The 19,693-nt window shown below is 47.3% G+C and overlaps 1 protein-coding gene across 2 annotated transcripts; it reads left to right on the top strand.

Moving 5' to 3' along the window:
* Window positions 1-932: 932 nt before the first annotated feature.
* CD83 (CD83 molecule) lies at window positions 933-19,277 on the top strand. Of its 2 annotated transcripts, none has more exons than XM_041769814.1 (5): window positions 933-1,121; window positions 1,219-1,334; window positions 14,492-14,696; window positions 17,101-17,204; window positions 18,477-19,277. In XM_041769814.1, exons 1-5 carry the CDS (start codon window positions 1,085-1,087, stop codon window positions 18,600-18,602), a joined length of 588 nt encoding a protein of 195 aa, XP_041625748.1. In that variant the 5' UTR covers window positions 933-1,084; the 3' UTR covers window positions 18,603-19,277. The 2 variants fall into 2 exon arrangements, with proteins under 2 accessions (XP_041625748.1, XP_041625746.1); XM_041769812.1 differs by having other exon boundaries at window positions 936-1,121; window positions 18,474-19,277.
* The last annotated feature ends 416 nt before the right edge of the window (window positions 19,278-19,693 follow it).

The following is a 19,693-nucleotide window of genomic DNA, read 5'->3' as shown; positions in this document are numbered from 1 at the left end:
GTGTCTCTGCCTCTCTCTCTCTAGCCCTGTGTCTCTCATGAATAAATAAAATCTTAAAAAAAAAAAAAAAGAAATAAAGAAAAGAAAAAGAAAAAGAAAAATTAGAGAGGATGACCAACCAGGAGAGACTAACTCTGGGAAACAGCCAAAAGGTTTCAGAAGGGGAGGTGGGTGGGGGTATAGGGTAACTGGGTGATGGGCATAAAATAAAGGAAGGCACATGATGAGATGAGCCCTGGGTGTTACACTCTATGTTGGCCCATTGAGTTCAAACAACATTAAAAAGAAAAAAAGAAATAAAAATAGCTATGTGTGCACCGAGGCTAAGACACCGAAGTGCTAACAGAATTTACTTCTGGATGAATAGAAGGTGATTTCTATTTTCTTCTGTTGTTTTATTTTGGTCTTTCCCCCCAAACTGTGCGTGTGTCGTGTGTGTGTGTGTGTGTGTGTGTGTGTTAACAGGAGAGGTTCTCCTTTGGCTGAAACCCTTTGGACAGGCGGACCTGATGACCCAGGCCAGAAGGCGGGGGCGCCTAAGGAGTCTCGGGTTACAGCAGCATCTGGGGAAGAGCAGGCCCCGGGTTCACCTCCGGCGTCACCACCCTCGCCTCTGCGGGGGCGACCCGGGCAGCAGCGCCACCTCTCCGGGTCTCGCCGGGCCTGCGTGGGGAGGGGGGACCGCCCGGGGCCGGAGCCTCGGCCCGGAGCCGCCAGGCGCGCCCCCGCCGCCGGGAGAGCCCAGGCGGCCCGCGTTACGCGCGGGTGGTGATCGCCGCAGCCACGCGGACTCCGGGCCGCGGGGGCGTGTCGGGGGCGTGTCGGGGGCGTGGCCTGAGGCGTCCCGCGGGCCGGGGGCGGGGCCGGGGGCGGGGCCGGGGGCGTGGCCGAGGGGAGGGCGCGGGGGAGGGCGCGGGGGAGGGCGCGGGGGAGGGCGCGGGGGAGGGCGCGGGGGGAGGGCGCCGGGGGAGGGCGGGCCGCCCGGAGCGGGGGATTCCCCGGGGCTGGCGCCGGGGGAAGTCCCTGCGCGCGGGTACAAGAGAGCGGCGCGGCGGAGCGCTCCCCAGGCCCGCAGTCCCCAGCCATGTCGCGCGGCCTCCGGCTCCTGCTCCTGAGCTGCGGTAGGACCCCAGACGCCTGTGGGCCCCCCACCCCGGGGCCCCCGGGGCCCCCGTCCCCTCTCGCTGGCTCACGCCGCTCTCTCTGTCCCCCGTGCAGCCTGCAGCCTGGCGCCCGCGGCGCGGGAGGTGAAGGTGGCTTGTTCCGAGGCGGTGGACTTGCCGTGCGCCGTCGGCAGGGAGCCCCGGGGCCCCTACACCGTGTCCTGGGCCAAGGTAAGCGCGGCCACCCCCGGGGCTGCGACCCTGTGGACCCCGCCGGCCTCCGCGCCCCGCGTCTTCCCGCACCTCCCCCCCAGCTCCTGCATCTGCTCAGAGGTTGCTCCCCGGGGACCTAATCCTCGTCCTGCCCCGGAGGTGGCGGGGTTGGAGCGATCCGAGGAGCCGATGGGAAGGCGGAGACTCTTACCTGGGGGAATCCGGGAGGCCACCTGTGGCTGTGGCCCGCGGGCGGCCAGGAGGCGGCCCGGGCGGCCCGGGGTATCCGGCAGGAGGCGTGTCCCCAGATTTCTGATTTCTGGTGTTTGGGGACTGTGATGCCCGGAGTTCGCGGGCAGGGAGGCAAGGGCGAGGCGCGTGGAGAGGAAGGCCTGAGACGCAGGCTGCCGTGGTCGAGGCTTGCTGCCCGGGGGGTAGTTGTGTGTCGGCCACCCCCACCCCTTTGTGGGCTACCCTGGCCCCCCGCTGGTCGCTGCCGCTGGGCGCCCCCCCCACCCCCGAGGCCCCGCCAGGGGGGCGCCTGCGACCGCGCGCAGCAGAGCAGCGCTCACTGCAGCAGCAGCCAGCGTCGCTGGAAAGAGAAGGGAGTTGCTCTGGGGCGTTTTTTTTACGGATTCTGCTCAACTGGAACATTTTCAGATGCTGAGACTGCGGTTCTGGCGCCTTTGCAGAGCCAAGCAGCCCCTGCTCTGTCGCTCACCTCCATGCTTGAGGTTAGGGCCCCCAGGGCACCTCTAGCTTCAGCCAAGTGCATGTGACAGCCTAGCCTTCCTCCACAGCTCTGATTGAAACTCCTGGCCTTAGAGGACATCTCTGCGTTTGCTGCTTTCCACAGAGTGCAGGGCTCTTCATCTACCCTCCAAAAAAAAAAAAAAAAAAAAAAAAGATGCTATCAAAACCTGCATCTGGCCAGTTAGCCAGGCAGCATAGGACAGTTATCTCTTGGGTGTGTGTGCGCGCGCGTGTGTGTGTGCATGCATGCGCATGCAGGCATCTGTGTGTGACTCCTCTCCTGGCCAGATTTCAGTTTCCCGGATGGTGCTGCACACTGCTTTTGTGTATTCTGCACAACACCAGCGTTTGCCCTGCTAATTGGGAAGGTGCTCAGTGAATTCAGGCTGGCACTCGGTGGGTTACGTACACTGGCCATGTTGGTGCTCCTTGGAGCTGGGTTCTGTGTATGAAAGTAGGTTTGTGATCATTTCCACTTTATTTAGTATGGGATCAGAGAAGGGAACAATTCAGAAATCGTTCTTGTAGTAAAAACAAGGGCGCATAAAAAAAAAGTATTGTAAAAACATGATTTGAAAAAAAAAAACATGATTTGAGTGCTCTCTCTGTGCCGACCTCTGAGATGAATATTTTTTCTAATTAATTTTTTTTAAAGATTTTATTTATTTGAGAGACAGAGATAGCGACCCAGGTAGCACAAGTGGGGAGAAGAGGGAGAAGCAGGCTCCTGGCTGAGCAGCGAGCCTGATGTGGGGCTAGATCCCAGGACTCTTGGATCATGACCCAAGCTGAAGGCAGACGCTTAGCTGACTGAGCCACCTAGGCACCCCCGAGGTAAGTATTTACTATTCCAATGGACTTAAGAAAGAAGTCCTGCTACTACTGTTCCCATTTTACACATGAGGACACTGAACCTCAGGGAATGAAGCAATCCCACTCACTGTTCCGTAGCTGGCTACGGAATGATGGAGATGGGATTTGAATCAAGTAGCCTGAGTTTTTAGAGGCCTGTCTTGATGTCTCTGTTTTCTACCTCAGTTACTTAAAGAAAACAAAAGTGTCCTTGATCTAGCCGGGCAGGGACTTAGTTATCTTAAAGAAGAGGGGGTGGGGAAACATGAAACCACAATCTCTTCCTGAGAGGAATTTAAAAAAGAAAAATAATATTAATATCCCCAGGGGAGTAATTAAAAAGTACTCATGAAACAAGTAGATGGAATTTCAGACTGTAAAGTTCAGACAGTTGTCAAGGTAAATCTTCTTGCACAAGGTCATTTGGAATGATGCAGTAAACCATAGCAATTAACCTTTGGCTTCTCCTTGGATGTCAGCTGATGATGTAACTCTATAATGTATGGGCTTGGTTATTGAACACAGTTCTTCCATGATTTACCCTGAAGGTCTCTCAAAACTCTGTTAAAAAAAAAAAAAGATTAGCAGTCTCTTGGCATTTTCTTTATTTCTGTTGGATCATGGAATAGGATCATTGCAAAATCATACCATAGTTATTATTTTTTTTTAAAGAGGTAAACAGTGATCGAGTCGTGGTGGACAGGGAAGCTGTGCTATGCCAATAAACTATTCAGATACCTTGAAAGCAAAATGCATTGTTCCTTCAAGTACTTTTTAACAGGTCTCAGCATGTTCTGTAGATGTGGTTCTTTTCCAGCCCAGTAATTATACCTTTGTGTTGATTTTGTTTGTACAACCATAGTGGACAGAGTATTCTGGGAATAAGGTCAGTGGTGAAATACTGAAATACTTGGTATTACAGAAGATTAAGCATCTTGTCTTTTTTCCCCACATACCTTTCTTGTAAACTGTTTTAGTGAACTGGAGAGGTGGCTCTAAAAGGAGGACTTTAAGCCTGATGAGCACAGCTAGCCTCGCTCATGTCACCTCCCTTGTCATCACTAGTGTGGTTTGTCAGGCCTCTTTGCACAACTGTGGGCTGTGAGCAGAAGCAGAGCAGAGAGTCCCTTGGAGTGGGGTTTTTGGTTGTTGTTTTGTTTTGTTTTGTTTTGAACCATCCACCAGATTGATTCACATTCTCACAGGGCTTCTACATATCACAATTATGGTTATAATGACTCACAATTTAAAATTCCATGTACCACTCGGTTCTCCAGCACCATAGCGCATCCTGCCACTGTCCAATTGGCAGTGATTACTTGTGATTACCAAAGGACCCATGTAAACCATGTGTTTCTTATCATGTCCCTTTTACAGAAAGACCCAAAGCAGAGGGCATCCAATTAGTGTTTGTAACATTAGGGTGAGTGGGGGAAGAAACAGTGTCCATTTTATCCTCTGTTTCAAAGGTACAGTGAGAGGGGGTTGGGGGAGGCTTAATACAGACATACACAAGGGGACATGGGGGAGCCAAGAGTGGGCGGAGATAGCCCAATGCCTCTTAACCTGACTTACTTCCCGTGGACCAATGTCCTTCTAACTGAGATCCATCATTGGGTCCTCCTCTTATCCTCTCCTTATGTACCTGTTAAGGCAGAGTGGATGATTGAGAAGAAATAGAAATGTGCATACACATAGCCATCTGGATTGTAGCTAAATTTAGCCTTTGAAGTTGTGAGTTGACTGTGGTTGTTTAGGGTATTTTGAGAAAATATGCAAGCCGACTTTGGTCCAGCACTCTCTCTCATTGGCTGCAAGCGATGCAGGGAGTCTTTTATGTCTGCCGGGAGTAAGAACATCCATGGAAGGGCTACTCCTGTGCTCCATGCTGAGGCTAAGCGGAGGCATGCTCTCTTTAATGAGGCTGCGCTAGGTTTGGAGGGAGAGGATGATACTGGATGGAGGGTTTGAGCATGCTGATGTTGGCTATTAATAATAACAAGTGGTTATTTATCAGGGAGACGTAGTACCATCTTGTATCACACGAGGAGCCCGGATAACCTATGTCGATGCATAACGAAAGAGGATATTTAATGTCAACCTAGGATGACATTGTGGGGGTGAGGACAGAGATGCGTCACAAGACAAATGCCCTTTTGAGATTATTTCCAACGGAAGGAAGAAAGAGGAAGTCACGCTGGTTTCAGAGGTCAGTCTTGATTTTGTAATAGTGAGAAGAGCCCCAGCTGCGGCAGATCATGGACCGTCCCCCTGGCCCTCGATGCTGGCCGAGAGCAGGTTCATGGTTTGCATGAAGCTGCTTCAAAAGTTCCAGGTTAGTCAACCATGCAGAGCTTGGTTGTCCTGGATTTGTTGTGAAACCGTCCCATGTATGTTGCCAATCTCCTCTTCTGTGTAGTTGTATTTCCTGTCTCCATCATCTTGTGTGATAAAGCACCACAAAGCAAGGAAGCATTGAGAGAAGCAGATCCCGTCATAGGGCCTGAGGGTGATGAATGGTCTGGGCAGATGTAATCTGTACAGACATAAAGGCTGATGGACTCACGAAGGAGCCAGTGTGTGCCACTCACTAGACTTCCTTGATTCTAGAGTTTTGTCTGTTATAAGATAGAATTTAAGAGCACGTTTTTAGGAGAAAAAGGAAACAAACACACTAAACATAGAAGCACTGAAACATTGAAGCATGAAAACGATGTATGTAGTTAGCATTAAAGAAAAGTCATCCTGTGTGCATTGGCACCTATATTACGTGTCCTGGTTGAATCACTTTTATGGGCTGTACCTTAGGTCAAACCACGAAAGACATAAAGTTGGTTTTCAGAGGTCTCTTATATTTACACTTCATTAGTCAATATTTCTAAGTCCCAAGTGTGTTCCAAGCCCTGGGCCTTGTGCTGGCCATCTTAAAATCAACAGGGAACTTTTGCCAGAGAACCATCTAGAGCAAAGGCAAGGAAAAGGAATCCACAGCAAGCATTTTGGGGAACCAGTGGGGGGACTGGTGATCTGGAAGGGAGAATTACACAGGAGAGGGCTGGGGCATGTTACAAAGAAGGCTGGGATAGATGGTGAGGACCCTTGAACGCCCAACTATGATGGCTTGAACTCCTTTTGGTAGCAAGGAATCATTGAAAGTTTTTAAGCAAAGAGGATGTAATGACACAAATCTATAAAGAAAAGCGTATTTCTTGTGGTGAAAGACACACTCTGATTCATCCTGGAAGATGAGTCCCAGAGGGAGGCCTTGTTCCCTCACTACAGCAAAATCCAGTCAGGTCAACTCAGCCAAGACTTCAGCACATTGCTGAAATTTACCTTCCTTTCTTTCCTGGCCACCCATTGTGTCCTCATGGTTCTACAGAGGAGTGGGCAACACAGCATGTGGCTGCCTTGGAGGGCTTCTAGAAGTCTCAGTCAGCTGTGAATGAGCCATCACTGAGATTTTGGGACAGTGACAAATCAGAGCAAAGTTACTACAGTCTTTCAGTGTGCAAGAGAGTGAGGAAGAAGAAGGCAGCTGGGGGTTGAACAGAAATCGAACACTTATTTTCCATGAATAAAAGGGGGAACCTAGGTCATGTGAGAAACAGCATTATCTTAGTTCTATATTTGGTTATGTCACTACACAGAGAAGAGGAAGTTAGGAGAAGGTCTCAGTGATGTAAGGGAAAGTAGTGTAAAGCAGGGTTAAAAGAGATTCATTACCTAAAAAAGGGTTTCTTCATCTGAAATCATTTGCATAAGCTTTTCCTGGCCACTCCAGTGATAACCCCAAATTTTCTACCAAAAGCTGTAGTCAAACCAGAGGTAGACCCAAGTACTTCCCCAAGATTTAAAAAACACCCATAGACCTACTTGGATTTTTGTTTTTGCACTGGGGTCTATTTGGTTAAAATTCCCGTGTGGGACATGTAATATTGGTACAGTCTTGGGAGCCCAAGGCTTATTTATATCACCTGGTGTTTTTGTCGAGACCAACTAGTCTACTGCATATTCTTGTCCCAAATCTCTGAGATGACAGATCCCAGAAGAGTGAGTAGTTGTTTAAGATTATAAATCCAGGTGGGGAAAACCTACAGGAGAAAGGATGCCAGTTGCCATAAACAATTCATAATCACCTTAGACCAGACACTCTGGTTTCTCAATCAGATTAGGCCTGTATGTCTCACTTCCCTGAGGAGAGGGGGACATGTGAGCCCAAGGGACAAGAAGGACTGGTCTACATGTGGAGATAGCTCCCTCTGTAACACATTTATTTATGGGGCAGTTCAAAGTGTCCCTGTGAGTAGCACCCTTTCAGTTGCGAAACATTGTAATCCAGGCAAAACTCACTTAAAGTAAAGGGCATATATTAGTTCATATAGTCGAAATGGAAAAAACTTCAAAATTGTAATTCACACTTCAGTTATCTCTGGTGTTGTGGGTAAAATTGTTTCCCACAGAAAGATTATCCCTGGTATCTGCAAATGTGACCTTATATGGAAATAAGGTCTTTGCAGATGTCATCAATTTAAAGTGAGCTCATACTTGATTAGGGTGGGCCCTAATCCAGTGACTGGTGTCCTTATAAGAAGAGAAAACAGAGATACAGACATTGCACACAGAGAGAACACCCTAAGGTGGAGGTAGTGACTGGATTGATGTGTCTACAAGCCAAGGAATGCCAAGGATGGCTGGCAATGCCAGAAGCTTTAGGAATGAGGCGTGAAACAGATTTTTCCCTAGAGCCTTCAGAGAGAGCATGGCCCTGTCAGCACCTCGCTTGTGGACTTTTGGCCTCCAGAACTATGAGAAAATACTTTTCTTTATTTTTTACATTTTATTCAAAAAATTTTAATTCCAGTGTAGCTATCCTACAGTGTTATATTAGTTTCCGGTGTGCCATATAATAATTCAACAATTCTATACATTACTCAGTCCTCATCATGGTGAGTTATCCTTCATCCCCTTCACCTATTTCCCCCATCCCCCCACCCACCTTTCCTCCGGTGACCTTCAGTTTCTTCTCTATAGTTAAGAGTCTTTTTGTTTGTCTCTTTTCTTTTTTTGTTTCTTTTTTCTTTGTTCATTCATTTAGTTTCTTAAATTCCACATATGAGTGAAATCATATGGTGTTTGTCTTTCTCTGATTGACTTATTGCACTTTATATTATGCCCTTTAGATATGTGTTGTTGCAAATGGCAAGATCTCGTTCTTTTTTATGGCTGTGTGTATGTATACACACACACCCTACATCTTCTTTATTCATTCATCTATCAATGGACACTTGGGGAGCTTCCATATTTTGGCTATTGTAAATAATGCTGTGGTAAGTGTAGTGATGCATACATCTTTTCAAATTAGCCTTTTCATCTTCTTTGGGTAGATACCCAGTAGTGGAAGTAGGGTAGTTCTTTTTTTTTTTTGGAAGTAGGGTAGTTCTATTTTTAATTTTTTGTGGCACCTCCATACTGTTTTCCACAGTGGCTGCACCAGTTTGGATTCCCACCAGAAGTCCATGAGGGTTCTGAGAACATACATTTCTGTTAATTTAAGTCGCTCAGTTCGTGGTGCTTTGTTATGGCAACATAGGAAACAAATACAGCTGGATTTAGAGGTTCATGGATATCCCCAGGACTTGGTGTCTTTCTGTCCCTCAAGTCTTCTTTCTTCATATTAGTTTTATCATCAGCCTCCATCCACGTGGCAGTGAGGTAATAGCTGATAGCTGCAGTCTTGTTTACCCTCTCGGGATCATGTGCAAAGGAAAAGATAGTGTCTCTCTTCTAATATCTCAACAAATGTCTGATTATATTTAAGTGGCTTTGATTGGGTCGTGTGGCTATCAGAGCCAATCTCTCTGGTCACAGATATCAGGCCTGAGCTAAATGTGCCTCTCTAGAACCAGGTGTAGTGCCCTCTGAAGGACGTGACTCAGAGTCATAGGAGTGCCCCTTCCAGGTCCAGCCGGACCTACAAGATGGCAAATGGAAGAAGGATGGTTTGCATGAACAATGAATGGGCAAATCCCAGTTCCAAAGAGTTTTGCCACATTTATTATCATGATGCTTTAGAAAATCCAGAATGTTGTGGATATTTTGGACACATTGTGGGTAGAAAAATAATTTTTCTTTAGAGCAGAGGTTGGAACTTCTAGAACAACGTTGCCAAGGAGGAGACGGGAAGTATCAGCAGGAAAGAATGACCAAGAACATGGATAGAATGGAAAGCTATGAGACATAAGAACAAATTCTATGACCAGCCTTACCAATTGTAAAGCACTTTCATGTATTTTCCCTTTTGATACTTAAAATAGCTTCATGTGGCAAGTAAGAGAGTCACAGTTGGGGAAATGAGACTCAGAGATGAGGTACTTTACTGAAGAAGACCCAGCTAACTGACCACGAATCTGGACTTTGGGCCTTCGATTCCAAAGCCAGTGCCCTTGTAACTCCCTTGTTTTCTCTAAAATTCACTCATTCACTCAGCAAATGCTCTTTGAATAATTCCAATGTGCTGGGAACTATTTAGAATGTGGGCTGGGAAAGTGAGAGAGAAGAGTAACATGTTTAGGGCTCCGTGTGTGATGAACAGACACTATGCCATACCATCCGCGCCCATCATCATGGATGTCTTCACACCACCCTGATGAGATACAATTACCCCTGTGTCCACTGAGCAGATGGGAGCCCAAGAGCTGTTTGGTCAGTTGGCCAAGAGCAGAACTAGCCATGGCAGGACTGGAGTTTGCTTCCAGGTCTGTTTGACTCCAAAACCTGTGCTCTTAATTACGTTGCCTCTGCCATACTCATAACTCTCTCAGCAGCCATAAATTCAGCTCTGTCTATTAGACCCCAGTAAATTTCAAAGTGGAAAATCATTTTTCCAATAAAACTACACTTAGAAAAAAACGATGTTAATGCGCATACATTCTACCCTCATTATGACATCAACCTCCGAGCCAAACTATTTTGCACGTTATAAAGAGCTGTTTTTATGATGAATGGGGATTATATTGGCACTTTAATTGAGTTAGAAACCAAGGTACATGAAAGTTAGTGCATGAGAAATGCAATAAAGAAAAAGCTGTTCAGTGTGATTGGAATATAGCAGATTACTCTCATACCATGTTTAAATGCATAACGTTCATACCTTTAAATACATTTAATCAAATTGTTGAGTTAAATATTTATATGTATATATAAGCACACACATTTTGCCCATCAGAAAAAAAATCTCTTCCTTTTCTTCTAGTTTTCTATCACATTCTTAACAGATCTCATGTCTGGTAAATTTGAATTCCAGGTTTGTGATCTAAATCCTTTCTTTGCTGTAGGTATGGAACAATTACTCTCTTCTATTTAAACATGGTAATCTAGAAGGTGAGCATGTATTTGGATAAAATTATTTAAACTTAAAAAAATAACTTTCCACCATAATAGGATTTTTGACTGAAATATCAGTTCAATTTCAAACATATTAATTCTTCATTTGATTTCTTTTATTCGAGTTCAAATTTGTCCCTCATTTAAAAAACTCCACTTAATTCACATGCTCTTAAAATTAATTCTTGTATTTGCTTGCTTTAACGTTGAGCAAATTAAAGAGTTTATTTAATTTGGGGCTTGTGGTTTCCTTAAGGTCAAATTTCCATTTTAGGGAGAGAATATGCTGCTTAAATTATTTAGTCTTATAGAGAGCCTCGAGACAAATCAAATATCCTTCGGCTTTCTGAAAATGAGATGTCCTGTATTTTACCCTTCTCTAATCCAATCAAAAATATAGAATTGTCAGCGTAAGAGTTAAGGCATGGAGAGTGGATTTTTAAAACATAATTGGGATGAGTGTTTTGAGGAATTAATTTGCCCAAATCGTGTTGTGGTTTAGCGCACTACAATATTAGCTTTGTAAAGTACGCATTAAATAGTCCCCATCAATTATGCTTGGCTGTGAATGAATCTGAGGGTTCCTTTTGTTATAAATTACTATTTCCTAAAATGCTTTTGCACAGAGGCAATGAAACACTTTCAGATTTGGAATGTTTAAGAGCTGTTCTTTGCCAGTGGTTGATTTTGAGCCAGCTCAAATGTTTATAAGAACTCATAAAACAAAGCAAAGTTGAGGATGGCCCCATGTGCTGGTTGCTTCATTGGCCTCTTTCTGAAAGTCTCCTCCGGTTCTTGAATGGTGCAGCTCTTGCCACAGCAGACTCACCTGGTAGCTGCTTGGCCACAGAACTGAAGTTAATGATCTGAACTTTTGCATAAAAAGTCCCTCAGTACTGGTGGTACCTGCTTGCATTTTGAGCGTGCAACACGAACATAAAATCTACGACTATTTTTGCAGCTGTAGGCAAGTCCCAGAATCCCCAGATGGAGTCACATGAGAAGGTTTATCTCGAAATGGCATAAAGAAGGGATGGAATAGGCATTGTGTGTACCTACAGCTTGAAGCTGGAGGGAGCATTCTGAAATATTTCCAGGTGCATTGTGTGAATTCACAGAAGGTTCCGTCTGCTGTAGTTAGTCATCAGGCAAAGACCGCTGCTCATGACTTTAACAAGAGTTCCCAAGTTCAACCAGTAAGTTTTCTGGGTCTTTCAGGAAAAGCCAGGAAGAGGTTGCAAGATGGCCTCAATGAGAGTTGAGATATTTTGCGATGACCCCACGGATGGGTGTGATGGATCAATCAAAATTCTGTAGGTTGCTTTGGCACTCCTGTTCTGCCTTTCTGTCTGCCCTCTGTCTTTCTCGTGATCTCACTCTGCCTTTGTTTTGCTGGTTGAAAATAACTAGAGGCCACTGGAGGTTTAGCCACAGGCCCATGGAAATCTGACCATCAAATAAGCGACTGTTCACTGTTGTTACTGCTGATTTTTAAAGGGAATTCTTTTCTGCAAATAGGTGGAAGGCCACCGCCAGCCAGTGTTGATCATCTGCACACACTCGCTTCAGCTGGCATGATAATAGGGCCACTTTTTGTAAATAAATGTAATAGTTTATGTTTCCGCCCCCTCCAGACGGGGTCTGCAGTGTTGATCTTGACTTTCAGATGGATCTTTCTGAGTTGAGAGAAGGATCACTGGATGGGACCAGGGGGCCCCAAGGAGAAACCCGGAGATCAATAATCTCAAAATGTTTGCTGCAACCAAGTTTCCGTCCTTCCAGATGCAAGGTTTTTAGCAAAGCAGAGTCTGCTGAAATCTATTAGAAATAAACCTGAGTTGATGTATTTGGAGGTAAATTCAGAAAAGAAAAGCAGGATGAGACATCAGTGGAGACTGCAGAGACTGGGCTGAGTTCGTTCAAACTGGTCTCGTGGAGGTGTGAGGGCAGATCTCGGGACCCATGGGCCCTGGAGGGTCCTGGGCACCTGCCCCTCAGTAGCTCTGGTAGGAGGGAGCCCCTCTGCCACATGTGGAGGAGGGGACAGCATGAGCACACGATGAGGCTGCAGTTTTTGGTTCAGTTAGGCTTGAAAAGGGAAAACCTGGGTTAAATTGGATGTTTAACCACACACATGCACTACACATGCCACGCACACCAGATTCAGTTGGATGGCTTTAGCCCCTCCTAACTTTCCTTGGGCACTCCTTATTTTTTGCTTTATTTTTGAACATCTAAAGTCTCCAGTCTGTAGATCCTTGATTATTTAGGAAGGGACCTTTCAACACAAGAAGAACCGTCAAGAAATGGGATTTACTTTCATAGACTCTGCCTGAGAGAAGCCATTAGTCTCAGCCCCGTGTGCTGGCGGTGAGTGGAGCAGGGTTCCTTGCGGGAGCGGTAAATCTGCCACCAGATGTCTCTGTAGCCCGCTCCGCAGAATGCTAACAGGCATAACAAGCACCGAAGGCGAAGGCGGTGCAAGCTGGAGCCCTGGCTTTCTCTTGACCTGGAGGTGCATTCCCTCACTTAGTAAATTAAGCAGAAACCACTAAGTGTGTGTAGTACATGGTGTGTGTTGTGTGTGGAGTATGCATGTGTGGGTTGCATATGTGTAGTGTGTGGGGTGTGTGTACAGTGTGTGTGAAGTGCATGTGTGCTGTGTGTGTAGCATGTGTACAGCATGCGTGTCCTATGTTTGTAGTGTGTGCTGTGTGTGTAGTGTGTGTGTAGTGTGTGTGGTGCGTGTAGTGCATGAATAGTGTGTGTGGTGTTTGTAGAGTGCATGTGTGTTGTGTGTGTTATGTGTGTAGGTGTACAGCATGTAATATTTTTGTGGCATGTGGTGTGTGTAATGTATAGTGTGTGTAATGTGTGTGCAGCACGTGTGTAGTGTGTGCTGTGTGTGTACCGAGTGTGTGCGTGTTCTTCCCTGAGCTGCCCCTGCCTCATGGTTACTGCTTCTCCGCACCGATGGCCCTTGGAGAGCGGGAGAGGAGTTGCCGCCTCCCAGCCCAGAGTAGCTGCGGGGAAGGGCAGGTGAAGGCAGGGCAGTGAGACCTGCTAGTCGCTGTGTCTTTCCCTGGGGTGGCTCCTTGGTGCTGTCCCTGTGGTAGGGACAGGTAAGGAATGCCACTGAGTCTCATGCTCCCTGCTGGTCCCTGGCCATCCAGCCAAGGGCAAGGGCTGCTCCTGAGCTCTGAGAACAACGACTTGCCTTCCCCATTTGTGTAAATCAGTTTTAGAAGCTTGAAAACATTTCAGTGGAGGACCAGCGGGCAAGCTACTTAGGCAAACTGAAAGTCTGTCTGGGGGAATGTGGTGGTAGCCTAATCTCTGAAGTACTAGATGATGAAAAGACCCCACCGATTTGACCAAAACGATAGTTCAGGGAGAGAGACCCAGCCAGGTTAGGTTGGCTGAATTTGGCATCTCCCACAGTCAGGCTGGTCTGTCCTGGCTACGAAAATTTAAGCGGTCAGTGTCCTTCCATGTACATCTTGGTATGACCAGCACATGATCTGACATGTAAAGTGTCCACATGGCACTGCTGCCAGCTGCCTTCCCGCCCTGGCAGAGAGGCAGGGTGGTACGACCTGTGACATCATGCGCGACCCCACAGATAACCCAGGTTTGGAAGAACAAGGTGTCCACTTAGAGGGGGTGTTTCTGATTCATCTCTGTGCTTTTCACTGGGGTTTTTGGGCAGTGGTTTTTAGTTTAGGAGCATTTCCAGACAAAGCGCTGAGATACAATACTAGGAATCAATCAGTGGGTGAGTTGATATCTGAAGAACACAAGAGAACATTTAATACAGAACAATCAGCAACAAAATGGGACTCAAAGTGATTCACGTACTTCATCTCATAACCCTTGTCAGCCCATCGTTATTGTCAGCAGCAGCACTCTGCTTTGTCGGGGCTGGAAGCTGGGGTACACAGGATCTTGAAATTCGAGCCTGATCTGATTCCAGAAAACAGAGCCGTAAAGAATTTTCATAGATTTTTCTCCTCCTCCCCTGAAGGTCATATGTACATAATATTTTGTTTAAAAAAAAAAAAAAAACTAGCTGAGGATGGATGTTATGAAACCCAGAGGTGGAACCCTGGTGGTGGTGGCGGGGTCGGGGAGCAGTGTTTGCAGGCTCCGTCACAGCCTGATGCAGTGGGATTCTCTTTCGACAGCTCACAGAGGGCGGCGAGGAGAAGACTGAGGAGCTCCGGGATGGTCTGCACTCTCAGAAGGAAGGCTCCTTAGCGGCCCCCGAGGAAAGGCTGCACTTGAAGATCCGAAACACTACCGCCTCTGACTCAGGGACATACAGGTGCACCGTGGAGGAGCTGGACGGGCAGAGAAACCAGAGCGGCACTGTGACCTTGAAGGTGACAGGTGAGGTGACCTCTGTACCTGGTCCCTCCTGGGTGTGCACTTGCAGTCGGGTCCTCGAACTCATCCTCTCGGGTCCTCGAACTCATCCTCTCGACTGGAGTCTGACCCAGAGCTTCAGATCTTGTCTGTGGCTGAAAGCTGAATTCTCCTATGAGAGTGTCAGAACTTTTTCCCTCCCTCCCTCCCTCCCTCCCTCCCTCCCTCCGTTCGTTCCTTCCTTCCTTCCTTCCTTCCTTCCTTCCTTCCTTCCTTCCTTCTTAATAAGGACAGATCTACCCTAGTAGGACAGATGCCAAATGTAGCCAAACCACTAATCTGGGTGTTGTTTATTCATACAAGAGCCCTTTGAAGCAAATAGGAAGTATCTCAGACTAATTTTTGGAGGACAGAGAAACTGTGTAGTCCAGAACACATCAGGTTACTGTATGATATTCCGCTCGCTTGCGCCTTCTCACCTGGCCTAAGGGGGCTGTATCATGTGGCCACCTTTCTACCATGAGAATAGCATTTCCCTCGCATTTACAGTAATTACATTGCCCAATACCTCAACTCAAGAAATAGCGAGAAAATAATGTTCCAGTGATAGAATACACGCTTTTGCTCTATGCAGTAATATCAAGAAGTGAGCTCCAGGACGAGGATTATCTCTTTGGATTCCGCCCCCCCCCCCATTATTTTTCTTTATGGAGCTTAAAATAGGCCTTGCCTTTGACTTTTGCCCAGTGCTTTTTCGTGGCTGAGGCTTGAAATGACAAACACGTTGTTGTCACAAGAGTGCCTGATTTTTGTACCATAATGACTTTCTCCTTTTAGCGGGAATCTGACTTAAGAATATTAGTTTTTTCACAAGAACACGGTCGCTGTGTAGGGCTCACCATACACACACACACACACACACACACACACACACACACACACGCACCCTGCCCTTCTCAATCTGGGGCCCCTTCTGCTTTTGTTTGTCTTCACGCCCTAGCTCCACTGGACACCACACGCTGGCTGCTGTTCTTCGCCGCGCCAGCCCCACAGGAGGCTGTCCGTGAATACTCGCACTTGCGAGAGTGATGGAGAGAGCCACCTTGCAGGGGACAGCAGAGAGAGGAAGGCATGTGGTGCAGGGAGTGGAGCTGAGAGAAACGGAGAACAGCTGCCTTCCTCTCTTTTGTTTTCCTGAGGCCAACATTGCCTGCGAGTTCGCTGGTCAGACTCCGGAGTCACTTGGATCTGGTTCAGTTAGGAGCGATGGCACTTGAGTGTGTGACCTTGGGCCACTCTCAGTTCTCTCATCTCTCAGATGGGGGCGAACATGTCTCCCACAAGCGCTGATGGTGAAGGTTGAATGGGATGTCACACAAAAGTGCCTTGTCCCGTGCCTGGGGTACATGGAGTGTCGCATAAATGTTAGGAGCCATTAGGACAGTCGCTCTCCACCTTTCTTTTCTTGAGTCACGGACCGTGGTATGAACCCATCTCACCCCTGCTATTGAAGTTTTGAATCCAGCCTCATGGGTTGCCAGCTATATCAAGGCCCATTCAGGGCCTCAGGGAGGATCCCCTTGCCCACCCGTCCCCCCACCCCCCAGTTGTCTGCATCCACCTGCTCCTGCCTGGGCCTTCCAGCAGATCCAGCACACATTGCATATCACATCTGAGTGAGGGCTGGCTGTCCCTTCCTCGTCTCCTCCTGGGCTGAAGGCCTGGCTCCTCCTTCCTTTGCGTCCCCAAGTGCTGCAGCCACAGGGGAGCCCCTAGCCCACCTTTGCTGCCGGCCTTGGCAGAGGAGCTTTCATGATTCTATAAAAATGTGCCGACCTCTTCCTTCCTTCAGTACTAGCCGGGCAGCTTGCCTGCCTTGTTCCTTCAGCCCCTAGTCCTCCTGAGGTGAGAACACCTAGCGTTCTGCACAGCACCGCCGAAGCTAGGTAACTCAGATTAACAAATGGTGCGTCATCTGCTGTGAGGACATCAGAGAAGCCAGGAAAGGCCCAGCACCTGGAAGTGGAGGCAGATGGGCAGCAGGGTCAGTCTGGCCCGGACTCGCGGCTCCACCACCTGCCCTACCCCCGCAGCCTCTCTGCACCCTCTCTGCACCCTGACCCCTTCATCTGTAGGATGGGGATCCTCAGGCCTGCCTCCTGTGATTGAGATGTTGTAGGCCCAGCCCATTGCACACAGCCAGGCACAGGTGCAGGTGCACGAGTAAGCGCCAGCCGCTCCCGTCGCTACTGTCACGGCTGTTGCTGGTGCTCTTCTTTCCCAGTGGCACAGATGTGAGCATAGGAGTGGAAGACAAGCAGGACTGAAAAAACGCCGGCGCAAAGCATTCTCAGCTTTTTATCATGGTAGGAAAGTCCTGTTAAATGGCTTCACATTTTACTCTTTTTTTTTTTTATCTTTTTTTAAGGATGCCCTAAGGAACGCAAAGAGACTTTTCAGAAATACAGAGCCGAGATTGTACTGCTGCTGGCTCTGGTCGTCTTCTACTTAACACTCATTATTTTCACTTGTGTAAGTATCTTTTTAAAAACACCTATTATTATGAAAAGAACACCCAGGGTGCCAATCTGAATATATTTGGTAGATAGTGTGAATCATTTAATGGTGGCGAGAGATGTTCTTCTCTGAACCCTGCACTTGTCGAGCACACTCCCCCCACCTGCACCGTGAAGATCATTGCGGGAAGGGCCCCACTTGTTTTCAATCTGCTGGCTCTGCACACAGCACTGCAAGGAGAAAGCAAAATAAAGTGTTTGAGAAAGGCCTGGTGGGTACAATGGTAGAAAGCACAGCACCGACTTTCCACCGTCCTGGGGCAGAGGCACCCCTCTTCCCAGAGGCTGGTTACCCTGCACAGCCGTGGCGGTAGATCAGTCTCTATCTCCTGTCCTTGAACTATTTCCTCCTGGTGGGTTCTCCTCTTATATTTTTGGAACTTCCACCCACTGCTTGAGAATTAACCCTGAGAAGCCAGGATAGTGGGGTATATACAGGGAGTGTCCTGGGATGGAGGTTGGCTGGCCAGGACTTAAATGTCCTTGGCATGCCCTTGAGCTATTGGTAGCAGACCCTCCAGCTCAAAGACCCTGAACCTCTTTCTGCATGGTTGCACACCTTGGTTTCCCACAGTTGTAGGGGACCAAGGCCAGCTCTGGTCCTGACCCACTAGGAGGTGATTTGTCCTATATGTCTCAATGCCATCAGGATGGACTGGCTACTTAGGGACTAGGACAGAGCTCATCCAAGAGCTATCTCTGGGCCAGTGCTTGTCACTCATTGGCCCCCTCCATTCACTTCCTTGTCTCTCTGGCCATGTACTTATCTCTTGGGTGCTATTTTGAACATCTGTCCATCAAAAGACCCCAGGGAGCACCTACTGTGTACAGGCACTAAGCTAGGCACTGGTAGGGGACATAAAAAGATTATAAGACATAATTCCTGCCCTCCAGGAGCTTTCAATTTGGTCATTAGAGGCATTTGCACACAAGATAATTGGAATTACTGGAGAGTAAATTTTAAAAATGAGTGACTTTAGTTTCTTGTTGGCAAATGCCTGTTTCTATGGGCACTGATTTTCTATGCAGATAACAAACAGTAGGGGCTTGAAATGGCCTCGGTCTGTAGTCAGAGCATCTTCTGATCAGTCTGGAGCTGCCAGTGAAATAGTACGAACCCACTCGTAGTGTGAGTGAGGCTGCCAGAATGAGCTGGCCAGCCAGCATTAAGTGAATGATGCATTTTCTCAGTTATTCATTTCTCAACTTAACTCTTATTTTTCAGAAGTTTGCACAACAACAGAGTATTTTTCCAGATTTTTCTAAGCCTCGCATGGAACGAGCTTTTCTCCCGGTCACCTCCCCACATAAGCATTTGGAGTCAGTGACTTTTCACAAGACAGAAGTGGTATGAGCAGGATTTCTGCAGGTTGTTTTTCCTAAAGGCGAAGAAGGCTCAGTGGTGTGCCTGTATGTCCCACCGGACAAGAGAAGAATGAGCCCCCACACGGAAAAAGGCATTCCTTCCTCTGAAGTCCTTCTGAAATCCCTGGCAGCAGGTCCCGGCCCACTTTTTGTGAGCAGGACTTTGGAAGCCATTACATGACCATGTAGCATGGGGCCACCTGCAGGGAGTCCCTCGTGCTGCTGCTTCACAGCTACCTTTTAGCATTTTTCTCAGCTATCTGGTCAACCTCTTGGAAATCTTTTCAGTCATATACAAGCTATGGTGAGACACAGTTGGAAAAGGGTCTTGGGAAATTCTGATGCCTGGAGCTGGCCCTGTGATAGACTCTCGAGGACTGCCGTCCTCTGCACATCTGGGAAACATCTTTTTGAATTTGCTGTGTTTTCTTGTACTAACCCAGATGGTTTATGTCTGGGAGAAATCGACAGGCCAAACTGTAAGACAGTGGGGAATATTTAGCAAATAATTTCCTGGTGTGAAGGCTCTGCTAGTACTAAGGAGTATTTCTGTACATAGAAATAACAAGTTGATGAAGTGTTCCCCAATGGGGCCTTTTCATCTGGGAAAGACACCCATAAGGAAGCAATAAAGAAGAGTGCCACATTTATTTTTAAATCCATAGATACCTGTCAAAGAAGGATTTGTCTTGTTTTCTCCTTTAGAAATCTACATCTGTAGTTGTCAGGGCTGACAGACAAGTCACCTCAGTATGGAGAGTAAGTACAATATCAGAGAAGCCAGAGAACATGACCACAGGATAGTGAGCTAGGTGATGACCTGACGGAAATGTTGGGCCGATTGTGTAATCTGGGTTCTAGCCCGTTGTCCCACTACCTGACTGTATGATCTCAATCATGGTCTTCATGATTTCTACTTTTTCAATGGTAAACCGAAAGGTTGTTGTCTGAGTAGATTGCAATAACATGTGTGGAAATGCTTTGGAAAAGCATAAAGCACTATAAAAATTTGAAGCTCTATTGGGTCATTATCATTATTACAGTGGTGTTCTGAGCCTGAGAGAATGCCTTTCATTTTTC

This window comes from Vulpes lagopus, chromosome 10 (assembly GCF_018345385.1).
Source record: "Vulpes lagopus strain Blue_001 chromosome 10, ASM1834538v1, whole genome shotgun sequence".
Lineage (NCBI taxonomy): Eukaryota > Metazoa > Chordata > Mammalia > Carnivora > Canidae > Vulpes > Vulpes lagopus.
Note: the sequence above shows the minus strand (reverse complement) of the source record. Positions and strands in the feature narration are given on the sequence as shown.